Raw genomic sequence first — 13802 nt, forward strand, 5'->3', positions numbered from 1 at the left:
GTCCCGGCTGCTCCACTTCCGATCCAGCTTTCTGCTATAGCCTGGGAAAGCAGTAGAGATGGCCCAAGTCCTGGGGCCCCTGCACCTGCGTGGGAGACCTGGAAGAAGCTCCTGGCTCCTGGCTTTGGATTGGTTCAGCTCCGGCTGTTGCAGCCATTTGGGGAGTGAACCAGGGAATAGAAGACCCCTCTCTCTCTCTCTCTCTCTACCTCTCTCTGTAAGTCTATCTTTCAAATGAATAAAATACATTTTTGAAAAAAAGAAAAAAGAATGGCTCCAGCTCAGTTCACTCTGCACACCCCACCCTCTGCAGAGCACCCACACAGAGCAGCCAATTCACCCCTGCTCTTTTGTTCAATGGAGACCTTCCAGACACTCACAGGCCAAGCCTGGAGTTGGGGGGGGGGGTGCCCAGAGCCTGCAACAATCCTAGCAGAGACAGACTAAGAAGCAGCCATTCTCAAAGACTTCTAGGGGCCGGCACTGTGGCATGGAGGGTCAAGCTACCGCCTCCAGCGTCTGAAGCCCCTGTGGACGCTGGTTCGAATCCTGGCTGCTCCACTTCCCAGCTCTCTGCTGTGGCATGGGAAAGCAACAGAAGATGGCCCAAATCCTATGGCCCCTGCACCCACGTGGGAGACCTGGAAGAAGCTCCTGGCTCTCAGCTTTGACTCGGCCCAACCCTGGCCATTGCAGCTATTTGGGGAGTGAGCCAGCGAGTGCAAGATTTCTCTCTATCACTTCCTCTCTCTCCCTCTCCTTCTCTGTAACTCTGACTTTCAAATAAATAAATTGTTAAGAAAAAAAGAAAAGGAAGACTTCTAAAGGAACAGGACGATCCTAGCCAGGAACTTATTCCCTTAAAGGAGAATTCAGAATAATCAAATATACCTGTTTCAAAACCTGCACACAGTTCCGGGACTAACCCGAGAGGCTTGCTGGGTTTATGGTGTCTCGCTCATCTGTCTGTGGGCTCCCAACCACACCATGAGCTGCGGAGTTTTAAAGGTTAAGTCTCTCATTCTCTCTCTCTCTCTCTCTCTCTCTCTCTCTCTCTCTCTCCCTGTTCCTTGGATGGCTGCCTGGCAGCAGAGGGCGAAGTGACCTCATTCATCTCAGAAGGCACAGGGGCAAGTGATTTGTAAAGCGAAGGCAGAGACTGCCAAGTTTAAATGGAAACGGACAGACACACTCGGAGGGTCTAATAGGCAACATCTCGGGGCACACGGAACCCAGCTGGCGAAGCTCGCAGACCCAGGACCAGAAATCTATTAAGGAAGAAGGAAGTCACCGCAGTGGCCTGAAACCCGGGGACACACAACATTCCGGTTCCCCAGCATTGCCTGCCTTAGGGTTTGCGAAACCCGATAAGACTCCCCAGTGTGCACGTGGCTGTGTCCGTCCTAAGTCCAGTGGCTTCTCACTCTCTCTCGCCGTTCCCACGAGCCACACACTGTCTCTGTGTGCATTCCCTAATGAACTTTATCACTGGAGCAGCGTGGACGGGCTCTCGGCCCAACTGCTCACAACAGACCCAGCGACTGCAGGCAGAGACAGCCGCTTTCAGGAACCTAAGCCCAGGCAGGAGCTCCCTGGGGGAGAAGCCATTCTGGACCCCCAGGGTCTGGCCACCTCCGCCCTTGGTGTACAACCTGGGACGGCCCCGGGACAGCAGCTGCCTCACCCCTGGGTGTGGGGGAGGCAGGGGTGGGGCAGGGACCAGGGAGCCCTGGAGCCTCGCACCTGCACCTGCCCAGGGAGTGACAACCTGCCGCTGGTCATCAAATCCCATAACCGTCTCCTGAATGGCATTGAGTGAAAGTTCAGTAACCAGATCTCAGCGATTATTCTTTTTTTTTTTTTTTTTTTGACGGCCCAGCCCTGGGGATTCCCTCCAACTTTTGGGGGCCATCGAGGGGGAAGGGCGGTTCAACTACAGAAAAGTACACCTGGGGACTATGGGACCCCCCGCCCCCCGCTGCCCCAAGAGGTCGGACTTGGGGGAACCATGCGGGCCCTTGGGAGCCGCAGGATTCACACCAGGCCCAGGTCCTGGACGCGCCAGGAGAGGGCGCGCTGTGGCCGCCCCGCCCCGTCCGCCTCAGGTGGGGCGGCCCCGCCCCCTCAGGCCAGCTCACCTCCGCCCCGCCCACCTCCGGCCGGCGCCGCCTCAGCCGCCCCGCCCGCTGCACCCGCCTGGCGTGGGCCACGCCCACTCCGGCTCGGCCCGCCTCCTTCGGGGGGCGGTCCCCTCCGGCGGTCTCCGATTGGGCCGTCCCGTCCACCGAGCCGCCAGGCCCCGCCCAGCAGGCGGCCTCAGGGGGCGCCGCCCCGCCCAGTCGGGGGGGCCGGGCCACGCCCACCCCGCCCGCCGCGCGCGTCTCAGGTGGGGCCGCCCGGTCCCGCCCGTGTCGCTCGCTCGGGCCGCGTCGGGCGGCGTTCTCCTCAGTTCTTGGCGGGCTGCGGACGCCGCGGCGCTCTCCGGCCGACGGCTGCGGACCCTCGAGGGCTCGTCAGGCGCGCCCCGGCGCCCCCGCCGCCCGGAGTCCGGAGACCACGAGGCGCCGCCGCGTCGTCCCGCGCTCGCCGGCCCGGCGGCTGCAGCCATGTCGCGGGGTCCCGAGGAGGTGAACCGGCTCACGGAGAGCACCTACCGGGTGAGGCTGGGGGCCGCGGCCCGGGGCGGGGGCGTCGCTGGGGGCCTCGGGGCCCCGGGAGGCGCCGAGGCTGGGGGCGCCCGGGCCGAGCCGTCCCTGGGGAGTCCCCTCTGGGGGGGCTGGGGGCTTCTCTGGGGGGGGTCCTGCCCGCTGGGGCGCCCGGGCCGCGCCGTCTCTGGGGAGTCCCCCCTCTAGGGGAGGAACTGGGGGCTTCTCTGGGGGGGTCCTGCCCTGGGGAGTCCCCTCTGCGGGGAGCTGGGGGCTTCTCTGGGGGGGTCCTGCCCGCTGGGGCGCCCGCCCCGCGCCGTCCCTGGGGAGTCCCCCCTCTAGGGGGGGAACTGGGGGCTTCTCTGGGGGGGGTCCTGCCCTGGGGAGTCCCCTCTGCGGGGAGCTGGGGGCTTCTCTGGGGGGGGTCCTGCCCGCTGGGGCGCCCTGGCCGAGCCGTCCCTGGGGAGTCCCCTCTGGGGGGAGCTGGGGGCTTCTCGGGGGGGGGGTCCTGCCCGCTGGGGCGCCCGCCCCGCGCTCCCCTCCCCCACCCGCCCCGCGCCGCGGTTGCGGGAGTCGGAGGCGGCCGAGACCCAGCCGGCCGGGCCGCCGGGCTTCGGCCCTCCGAGACCCAGGGGCCGGGCTCCGGTTTCCACCGGGTGAGGCGAGCGTGCGGGGAGGCGCCCCGGGCCCTGGGAGGGGGCGAAGCCTGGAGCGGCCCCCGTGGCCGGGAGCCGGCGAGTGCCCGAGGTGTTAGCAAAGTCGCCCCGAGATGGAGCACTGCGTTGTCGGTCGGGCTCTGAACGTGCGTGCGTTAGAGAGGGTTTTTTTCCCAGACGCAGACATAGGCTTAGCGGCCGGTTTGGTAAATTTAAGCACTTAGAAATGAATTCCGGTTGAAATAAGAGATGTGTTTAATCATCTACTATTAATAGAATACAAAACAACTTTTGTTTTAATCCGGCCTAGGCTCCTTGAAGCCGTGAGACTTGAAAGTTCTCGAAATTCAACCGGAGCCGCAATTTAAGGCCATTTTGATAGATTTTTTTTTTCCAACCCTACAGCTGAGTTTGCAAAGTCGGAGTGAGTTCCTGAAATCAGAGGGCTTTATTGACTTTTACTGGATAAGAATAAAAAGACAGGATGAAAATACTTTCATAATCTCTTTTAAAGTCCCAAAGATTTCCCTTCTTCCAATATGAATTATACTCTTGGAGTAGATGCGGTGGACACGGTCGGCCCTGTTTTGGGGCCCGGCGGCTATGGCCACAAGCTGTCCCTTATTTGTGTATTTCTTACATGGAGGGCAGTCTTTAAACATTTGAAGGTTAAACCCTTCTATTTGTATTGAGGTTGCTAATATTTAATCCTGAGGAAGTGGGGCGGGAGGTGGGGCTGCTGCCCAAGTGGCTCCATAAAATGGTCTCACCCCCACCTGGAGTCAGACTTGGGGAGCAGTGGCCTGTCAGTTAAGGAAGAGCTGGGATTGGGGAGTGCAGATCTTCGCACACTTGAGGCGGGGTTCAGGTCTCCTGTGGAGTAGGGGAGCACCCCTGAGCCCTCCCCTCCACCGCCTCCTGGCACCCGGCGTGTTTACCTTCCTCTTGGGAGCTGAGGTCAGCTGGAGAGGGGCGGTCATAGTCAGCGCTCGCCTTGCTCCTTCTCCCACCTCTTCCCGACTTTTGCTTTTAGTGAGGACTCCTTGCAGGAGCTGTACTCCAGCCACAAAAGCCAGCGCTCTGTCATGTCACGTTACCCGGAGAACGAGGACAGGAGGCGGGCAGTGTAGACTTGATCATTTTGGTCACTCGTATTTGTTAGCATCAACGGTCTGAATCGCTTTGGCGTTTTGAAAGATTGTCCCGCACTGAAGATCCGTGCCTTAGTGCCTGGCGCTCCCAGGTGTTTGGAGGCGTGCGGAAAGCTAAGTGTTAGCTGGGTGTAATCACCGGTTCCTCGTCGATGTTTTAGGGTCACAGTTTTGTGTGTGTGGAGGTGCTGGGATCAGAACCAACAGAGCACCAGACACATTTCTTTAATCTGGGAAACGAAGCCAAGGCTGCCAGCCCTTGCCTGAGCCGTGATGGGGCTGACGGGCTCACAGGTGTTTGGAAGCCTGAAAAGCCTTCCACCACCACCTCATTGGGCGCTTCCCTGCCCACCCCCACCTGCGGTGATCAAAGCTGGAAGCGATTTATGGTTAATATGGCAAAAATCCACCGGCAGTGTGGGTGCGTGGAGCTGTGTTAAAAAGGAACTTCCTTCGTGTTACCCAGCAATCGACAGTATTTTACTACCAGAAACACAACCTAACCAGCTGCGATTACAAAAGCCACCTGCAAGTGAGACTTTATGACTTGCCAGAAGGGGTTTAGAGTTTTTTTTTTTTTTAATACTCAAATTTCTCCAGCTTTGGAATAAAGGACTGAATTCCTTAGAGAAAAAGGAGGGATTATAAAGGAGTGTAAGCCTTTGCTGTCAGTCTCGGATAGCCTCACACGTACACATTCGCATTTGCTGCGCTTTGTCGGATGCATGCTTGACAGATGATTCATGGGGGGCCGTGCTCACTCCCAGGATGTGTGTTTTACTACTTGGCAAACAAATGGCATGGCGATAGGCCCCAATATGTCAAGTACTGTGACCGTTGATAATCAGAGTTCACGCGAAGGTCCCTCCCCTTTGCTACACTGTGGTCTATAGTATGCTCATAATTTGCCCTCAAAAGCTTGCTTGTGATTTTTTTTTTTTTTTTTGCATGGTTTTCTGATGAGTACATGCTTTAGTGGTAGAGGAAGAAATAAAGTTCAAAAAACCCCTTAATTAAGGGTAGCCACAGCCTTCCTCGAAGTTCCAACTGTTAAAGTCTAAGGAAGTGGGTGTGGTGTCATCACCTGGCTGCCCCAGCAGAGCAGTGAGTGAAAGGCAAAGGGACACAGGTCTCTGAATGTCACCTTCTCCAGGAGGCCCTAACAATGCTTATCGAAAATTCCGGACCACTCCCTCTGTCTCCCCACCCGACCTTAGCTTGTTTGTCTCCACCCCCAGCACTTCCTTAGAACACACAATGTCATATGTCATGTTTGTTGCCACCTACCCGGCCCCAGAGTGGACTGCAGCAGAGGGAGGGTTTTGTTCTGTTGGGTTCCAAGCACCCAGTCCAGTTCCTGGCATGGAGTGGGCCTGTGTAGTCACTGCGTGAGTGCAGTTTATGGGGTCAGTGTCCTGTGCTGGGCTCCGGGCTCCTTCCCTGGACTCTTTGCAAAGAGTTTCCCTTCATTCTAAATGGACATCAGCGCTTGGCGGGGATCTGTGTTTTGTTTGCTTGCTTGTCATTCTTAGATTGAGAAACAGGCCTTGGGCCTGTGAGTGCCCAGCGTCCACATGCCACTCAGCACCCAGTCCTCCAGGCAAATTTGTTTTCGAGGGGCCAGCCCATGAGAAACTATGCTAGTATACCTTTTCATAACTGGGACAGTTAAGATGTCACTGAAGTGGTTTTTTTTTTTTTTTTTTTTTTTTTTTTTTTGGTCATTCTGTGAATTCATCATCGTTGGGACGATTTAAATGAGCTTTTTAATAAGAAAATTAAGAGCATTTGTTTTTTCATCAGGTAGAGCAAGCAATCTGGGCGTGGGTATTGGGTTTTGTTCCCTGGTTTTATCCTTGCTCACCTCGGGTTTAATGGGAGATGTGTAGGAGAAAGTCTGGCGTGGCTGGCTCCAGGGTGGACAGTGATGACAGGTGTAGCAAGTAACACTTCTGAGAGCTCTGTCTTAGGTATGTTTATCGCTGTAGCCGTTTGCAGCTTGTTATCGTCATCCTTTCCCGGAATGCTGCTACTTCAGGTGTGCTCAAGATAAGATGGGGTTTACAGAGGCACAGGCAGCTTGCCCTTGGCTCCACGAGGGCTAAAAAGGGTGGGCGCCAGTGAGAATCAGGTACCAGGCCTCAGCAGGAACGGTCGCCAGATACCGGATATTAAACTGAACAGCCCAGTACTTTACTTTTAGTCTGATAAATGAAGATACATAAAGCCAACCGATGGGCTGCTTTCCTTGTCCTGAACATTTCTTTCTTGACTGGAAAGGGGTTTTGGAATCTTCACATTGCTGGGAAGCCTGGGAAACTGGGACCACTTGGACAAGTGACACTGTTTAGGAGCTTCAAGTGCTTTGAGTTTATATTTGTGACGTTATTTCAGTATTTGGCATTCGTTTTTTGGCCTTACACAGACTGTCAAGGGATCCTAATGTGCATGCAATTGCAACAAATTGAATTTTTATTTTCTTTAACATCCCACACAGCTATTTATTCTGCAGTTAAAAAGTAAAGGTTATAAAAACTGCACAAACAGTATCTGTTGACACATGGAAATACATTTGTATTGTAAATCGCTGTGGATCTACAGTATACATAAGGAACGTTTAAGTGTATAGATCTCACTAAATTGTCACAAAGCGAACACACCTGTGTAACTGGCACCACGACCGAGAGGTGGGCCGTAACCAGCCCCCAAGTTCCTTCATGCTGCCTTCCATCCACTACACCTGCTCCAAGGGTGGCTACTCTCCCAACTCCTAGCTTTGTCTGCTTTTTTTTTTTCTAATAAATTTGGAGCAGAATACATGTTCTTTTTAAAGATTTATTTATTTGAAAGGTAGAGTTGAGAAAGAGACAAGACAGAGATCTTCTAACCTAGTTAACTCCCCAGGTGGTTGCAACAGCTAGGGCTGATTCAGGCCAAAGCCAGGAGCTAGGGGCTCCATCCAGGTCTCCCACGTGAGTGGCAGGGGCCCAAGAACTTGAGCCATCTTCTGCTACTTTCCCAGGCACACTAGCAGGGAGCTGGAGCGGAAGTGGAACAGCTGGGACTCAGCAGTGCTCGTACGGGATGCTCGTGTTGCAGGTGGCAGCTTAGCCCCTGGCGCTACAGTGCCAGCCCGTTGTTTATCTTTCACCCAGGGTGCTTGTCGGACACACCTCGGGTGATGGAGCAGTCGTAGTTCATTCATTCTTGTTGCTTGTAGGACATGTTCCACTGTGCAGCTACATCACAGTCGAGCCACTTGTTGGGCATTTGAATCACTGCTCCAGAAGGCCGTGGACAGAGCCCTGGGAGCATTCTAGTATGGGTGTGGACAGCCTGGGCGCCCGTTTTTCCTGGGCATACACATAGGAGTGGATTTGCTGGCTGCGGTGTATCTGACCATTTTCCTGTAGCTAGAAACTCCCCGGCAGTTTTCCAAAGTGGTAGCACTAGCTGGCATTCCCACCAGCAGCCTACAGAGAGTTCCGGTCGCTCCAGACCTTGCCAGCAGCTGTTATTTTCCATACGTATGTGCAAATAAAAATTTAAGTTAGAGCCAAAACAAAACCGCCCTGGGCCTGCTGGTGATGGACTCTCTCTGCTGGACACCTGCAGCCTCCGTGGGGCCCGGCGGGAGATCTTTGGTTCTTCGCCTCAGAAGACAGCCAGCATCCTGCGCGTGTGGCTCTGCACGTGGAGTTGTGCACTCTCTAGAGTAAAGCGTAAACTTCAGTCTGTTAGACTGTCAAGTTCCCCGGGCTCAGCACGTCAGAGTTTTGGTATGGAGGGATGTGGAGGGCATAGCTGAGCCTATTGAAGCAGTTACAGTGAATTGAATTTTCCTCTTACTTGAGTATTAAAGTAGCTTTCCCTGTCTTTTAATGTAACTTTTTTTTGAAAATGTGCCTACTGTACCATTAAAGGCACAACAGGCTAGTTTTAAACAAGACTGTCAGTGAGTTACAGTTTAATCAAAACTAGAATTTTCTAAAAGATTTCTTTTTCCCCCAGTTGGATTATAACTGAACATGCTTGAGGACAGGTCCCCAGAATTAACCTTCCAGCCTCTCCCACAGTCATTCACATGTTGTTACACATATTTAATCTTGGAGGCTTGTGTAAAACCTTTTCTCTGGGACAGGCACTGTGCTTCTGAGGGTAGAGCCTCCATCTATGGAGCTGACATCCTATATGGGCTCCAGTTTGAGTCCCAGCTGCTCTACTTGTGATCCAGCTCCCTGCGAATATGCATGGGAAAGTAGTAGAGGATGGCCAAGTCCTTGGGCCCACGTACTCGTGTGGGGGACCTGGATGAAGCTCCTGATTTTGGACCAGCCCAGCCCCGGCCGTTACGACCATTTGGAGAGTAAACCAGCCAGTGGAAGATCTCATGTCTCTCTCTAACTCTGCCTTTCAAATAAATAAATAAATATTTAAAGAAGAAAACATTTTTCGCTAGTACTGTAGTATTTCCCAAATCTATGAAAACATACACTGGAAATAACACCCAGCGTCCCACCACCCAGAGAGGACGCGCTCATTGCTGCAGCCTGTGTCCTGCGGTGCTCACTTCCGTGCCACTGTTCTGTGCTTCGTCGTTCTGTGACGCCACGGCACTCCGTTCTCCATCACGATGTGTGTGGACGCATCCTTGCCAGTTCTTTGCTCTGACGGCGCTGTAGTGTGGGTATCATTGCAGGTAAAAGCTTTGCCCAAACCCATGATGCAAAATACCTAGCGAAGCTGCGGATCAAAGGATCAGCCCGTTTTATTTTTCTAATTTATTTATTCGAGCGAGGGAGAGAGAGAGTGAACACTCCCATCTGCTGGTTTACTCCCCGGATGACTGCTGTAGCTAGGGCTGCACCAGAGCAGGAGGTGGGAGTTCAGCCCAGGTCTCCCACGTGGTGACAGGAACCCAGCTGCTTGAGCCGTCCAGGGTCTGCATTAGCAGTAGGCTGCAGTCAGTGGCCAGGGAGCAAGCCCAGGCTCTCCCGTCGGGGACATGGGCACCTTAACCACTAGCTAAATGTCTGCTCCTACTAGGTACATTTTAAATCCTAATTGTTCCACATTACAAAATTCCCCCCAGAATACAATACAGCTCCAGAGTTTTTTTTTGCACCAAAATAAAGTCTACCTTTTGATTCCACTTTCCGTGAACTTTTTGAATCATCAACAAGTGCACCAAATGATGCTATGATCTGTGTTGTACGAAGGCAGCCTTTCTCCAGACTCTGACCAGTTAAGTAGATCTTGTAAGAGCACCTCTTTTTATGCCCTGTGGAAGATGTGTGTGCACGCACATGCATATATATATATATTCCCTCCCTCACTCCCTCTCTCTCTCTCTCTCTCGATTTTCTCCATGAACTTAGAACAGAGTAAGGACAGACCCAAGTGCTTCCCTCCTTATTTTGCCCAACCTTGATTTTATGCTTACCGTTTTCCTGACCTTGAGTCTCTTCCTGGTTTATGGCTGTTTTAGTGCCTGACTGTTCTGATTGCTAACAGCTGCCTGAAACCTTTGTGATAAAGGTGAGGCCGCTGCGAATGAGATAAAATGTTGCCAGTTTCTCTTTCAAAAATCAAAAATAAACAAGCCTTAGCAGAATGTGTGGAGTAAAATACATGAATGTGGCGCCACTCGGAGGTCTGGTCTGAGCCATGTGCACAGCCTCCTGGAGCTGGGAGCAGGAGCTGGGAGACTAGTTAGGTTGTCCGAACTGTTTGTTTATGTGGTACTTGGGAGGCTAAAACATTCCTAAGCCCTAGCATGTCCTGCAGGGAGAGTATCAAGCTGGCTGTGGTTACCTGCCGGCAGGAGGGAGATGGGGACTGCCTGCTCTCCTCTCCACCTTTTGCATTGTTTACTTTGTTTTTCTTTTCTGTGAATGGGTTACTTTTATAATGTTTTACCTGGAAGAAGTAGAAATGATGTATGTATTTTCCATTTCATTGGGTAAAAAGCTTTCTCTTTTTTTGACAGGCAGAGTTAGAGAGAAAGGTCTTCCTTTGCCGTTGTTCACCCCCTAATGGCCGCTGCAGCCGGCGCACCACGCTGATCCGAAGCCAGGAGCCAGGTGCTTCCCCTGGACTCCCATGCGGGTGCCATCCTCCACTGTACTCCCGGGCCACAGCAGAGAGCTGGCCTGGAAGAGGGGCAACCGGAAGAGAATCCGGCGCCCCGACCAGGACTAGAACCCGGGGTGCCTGCGCCACAGGCGGAGGATTAGCCTAGTGAAGCTGCGGCGCCAGCCTAAGGGTAAAAAGCTTTAACAACTACTAAAGTTTGCCTTTTTATAATTCTGTGTTGTAAGTTAACCTTTTAAAGGTAAATCTTACAGTTTTTTTTCTTTAGATTTATTTATTTAAAGTCACTTACACAGAGAGAGGAGAGGCAGAGAGAGAGAGAGGTCTTCCAGCCGCTGGTTCACTCCCCAGTTGGCTGCAGCGACCATTTCACCAGTCCAAAGCCAGGCCGTCCTGCACGGATCTCCCAGGCCACAGCAGAGAGCTGGATTGGAAGTGGGCAGCCAGGACTCGAACTGGCGCCCATGTGGGACGCTGGCACTACAGGCAGCGGCTTCACCCGCTACGGCACAGTGCTGGCCCTTACAGTTTCTTAATTATCAAGTCTGGGAGTACCTTTTTTTTTTTTAAAGATTTTATTTATTTTATTTGAGGGTTAGAGTTACAGACAGTGAGAGGGAGAGACAGAAAGATCCTCCCTCTATTGGCTCACTCCCCAAATGGCCGCAATGGCCGGAGTTGCGCTGATCCGAAGCCAGGAGCCAGGCATCTCTTCCCGGTCTCCTATGTGGGTGCAGGGACCCAAGGACTTGGGCTATCATCTACTGCCCTCCCAGGCCACAGCAGAGAGCTGGACCTGAAGAGGGGCAGCAGGGACTAGAGCCGGCACCCATATGGGATGTCGGCCCCGCAGGCGGAGGTGGATCAACCTACTATGCCACGGCACTGGCCCTGGGAGTACATTTTTAACATTTACTAACCCAAGACTACAAATGCAACAGAAAATTAGCTCAACAAAATGGAAAACACTCGAATTCCAGTGCGGGAAGCTCTTTAACCCATCTTGGGCCTGACATTGCAAGTAGCTGATCCTTTTCAAAGTGCAGCTGTGTCCTTGAAGACAAAGAAGTACGAACAGCCTGTCAGAAGTCAGGGGGACGTTCGGCTCATTAGGACACATTGCCTAGAATAAACATGCAGAGGCTTGGGTGAAGGTCAGAGCAGGTCTTGGTAGCAAATCCAGCTACCAGCCACCGTTGCAGTGCAGGACAACCACAGGCTGTGTTTGGGGCTAGGAGACTGGCGCAGGAGACAGCCGTGTCACCTGCATGTGCCTGTCACAGGCAGGTGCCTGAGACTTGAGTTAATAGACCGATCAGTCAGTTTCCCCTGTGAAACTAAGTGGGGCAGGTGCGGTGCGGTGCGGTGCGGTGCAGGCTGAGCTGCCCCATTGAGTGCCCGGGATGGAGTCCTGCTGAGGTGCGAGTCAGCGTCCAGGAGGCCGCAGGGGATGAGTCCCTGCCCACCCTGAGGCAGACCTAGAGAAGGTTCCCCACTTGGCCTGGCCCACCTCTGCTACTTGAGTAGAGAACCAGCAGATAGATTCTCTCTGTTTCTCTCTGTTCTGCCTTTCCAATAACTAAAAAATACATTTAAAAATAAAACTCCAGTGACAAATAAGAAAACTTACAACGATGATTCCTTATACTGGAATGCTGCGATTTTTCTCTTAAGCTTTGATGGTTCTCACTGGCCACATGATGTGTGTACCGCTGCAGGTGGGCTTCGTCTTTGAGCAGTTTGAGGTGCAGGATGGCAGCTGTTTCTGACAGCTCAGTGTATTTCTAAGTGTAACGTGCTTTTCCTGTGCAAGACCTGTTCTTGTTAGAACTCAGTCCAGCTTCTGTGTTGTTTGAGAAGACGTCCCACTAACCAACCCATCCTTTGCCTTACCCCAGATTGGTGCGTGTACCTGCTAATGTTATATCATTATCTGTTATACCAGATTGGGGTGTGTGCCTGCTAGTGTCATGTCACCCCAGATTGGTGCGTGTGTGCCTGCTAGTGTCATGTCACCCCAGATTGGTGCGTGTGTGCCTGCTAGTGTCATGTCACCCCAGATTGGGGTGTGTGCCTGCTAGTGTCATGTCGCTCCAGATTGGTGTGTGTGTGCCTGCTAGTGTCATGTCGCTCCAGGTTGGCGTGTGTGTGCCTGCTAGTGTCATGTCACCCCAGATTGGTGCGTGTGTGCCTGCTAGTGTCATGTCACCCCAGATTGGTGCGTGTGTGCCTGCTAGTGTCATGTCACTCCAGGTTGGCGTGTGTGCCTGCTAGTGTCATGTCACCCCAGATTGGTGCGTGTGCCTGCTAGTGTCATGTCACCCCAGATTGGTGCGTGTGTGCCTGCTAGTGTCATGTCACCCCAGATTGGTGCGTGTGTGCCTGCTAGTGTCATGTCACCCCAGATTGGTGCGTGTGTGCCTGCTAGTGTCATGTCGCTCCAGGTTGGCGTGTGTGCCTGCTAGTGTCATGTCGCTCCAGGTTGGCGTGTGCCTGCTAGTGTCATGTCGCTCCAGATTGGTGTGTGTGTGCCTGCTAGTGTCATGTCACCCCAGATTGGTGCGTGTGTGCCTGCTAGTGTCATGTCACCCCAGATTGGTGCGTGTGTGCCTGCTAGTGTCATGTCACTCCAGGTTGGCGTGTGTGCCTGCTAGTGTCATGTCGCTCCAGGTTGGCGTGTGTGCCTGCTAGTGTGTTCCTCCTTGACCTTGGGCATTGGTTTCCTCTGCTAATCGGCTAGTGACAACACCTGCCTCCTGAGGTGCTACAACTTGAAAGCTCTGAGGACGGTTTCTGGCCCATAGTAGGTGCCGCGGTAGTGTTGGCTGGGGCTCGGAGTGGCATGTGTTTACTGGACCATAAACCGCACACGGACATTGATTTTCTTCTGTTGTGTTTACTGCTGTCTTCAGTATCTAGAAGAGTGACTGACACAGAGGTGGAGCTGAGTAAATATTTAATTGTGTTGAAATGACTGGCACATAGTTTTCTTTCCCTCTATGAGCCGTATGCTCCTTGAGAGTTTTTAATCCCTCGTCTTGGTGGTAATGTCGTAAATACCGGGAGATACTTGTGGGGTAGGTAACCGAAGTTGTGTACTTATCACATACTTGGGACTCAAATCATCACCTCCCCTCAGCCAGCAGGATTGGGAAGCCCCCGTGAAAACAGGTGTCCTGACCCAAGCACCGTGAGGTCATTCATTGCCAAACTTCCTGCCGGCGTTCATGCTTTCTCCATCTGCTTTCTCAAGCAGC

The 13802-nt window shown here is 53.1% G+C and overlaps 1 protein-coding gene across 1 annotated transcript in view; it reads left to right on the plus strand.

The window, feature by feature from the left end:
- Positions 1 to 2409: 2409 nt before the first annotated feature.
- Positions 2410 to 13802, plus strand: part of BAIAP2L1 (BAR/IMD domain containing adaptor protein 2 like 1) — an 80818-nt gene continuing 69425 nt past the window's right edge. Inside the window, exon 1 of the mRNA XM_062180657.1 lies at positions 2410 to 2657. Within this exon, the coding sequence (XP_062036641.1) occupies positions 2607 to 2657 (51 nt within the window). The 5' untranslated portion in view covers positions 2410 to 2606. The remainder of the gene's footprint in view (positions 2658 to 13802) is intronic.

This window comes from Lepus europaeus, chromosome 21, assembly GCF_033115175.1.
Source record: "Lepus europaeus isolate LE1 chromosome 21, mLepTim1.pri, whole genome shotgun sequence".
NCBI classification, from domain to species: Eukaryota; Metazoa; Chordata; class Mammalia; order Lagomorpha; family Leporidae; genus Lepus; species Lepus europaeus.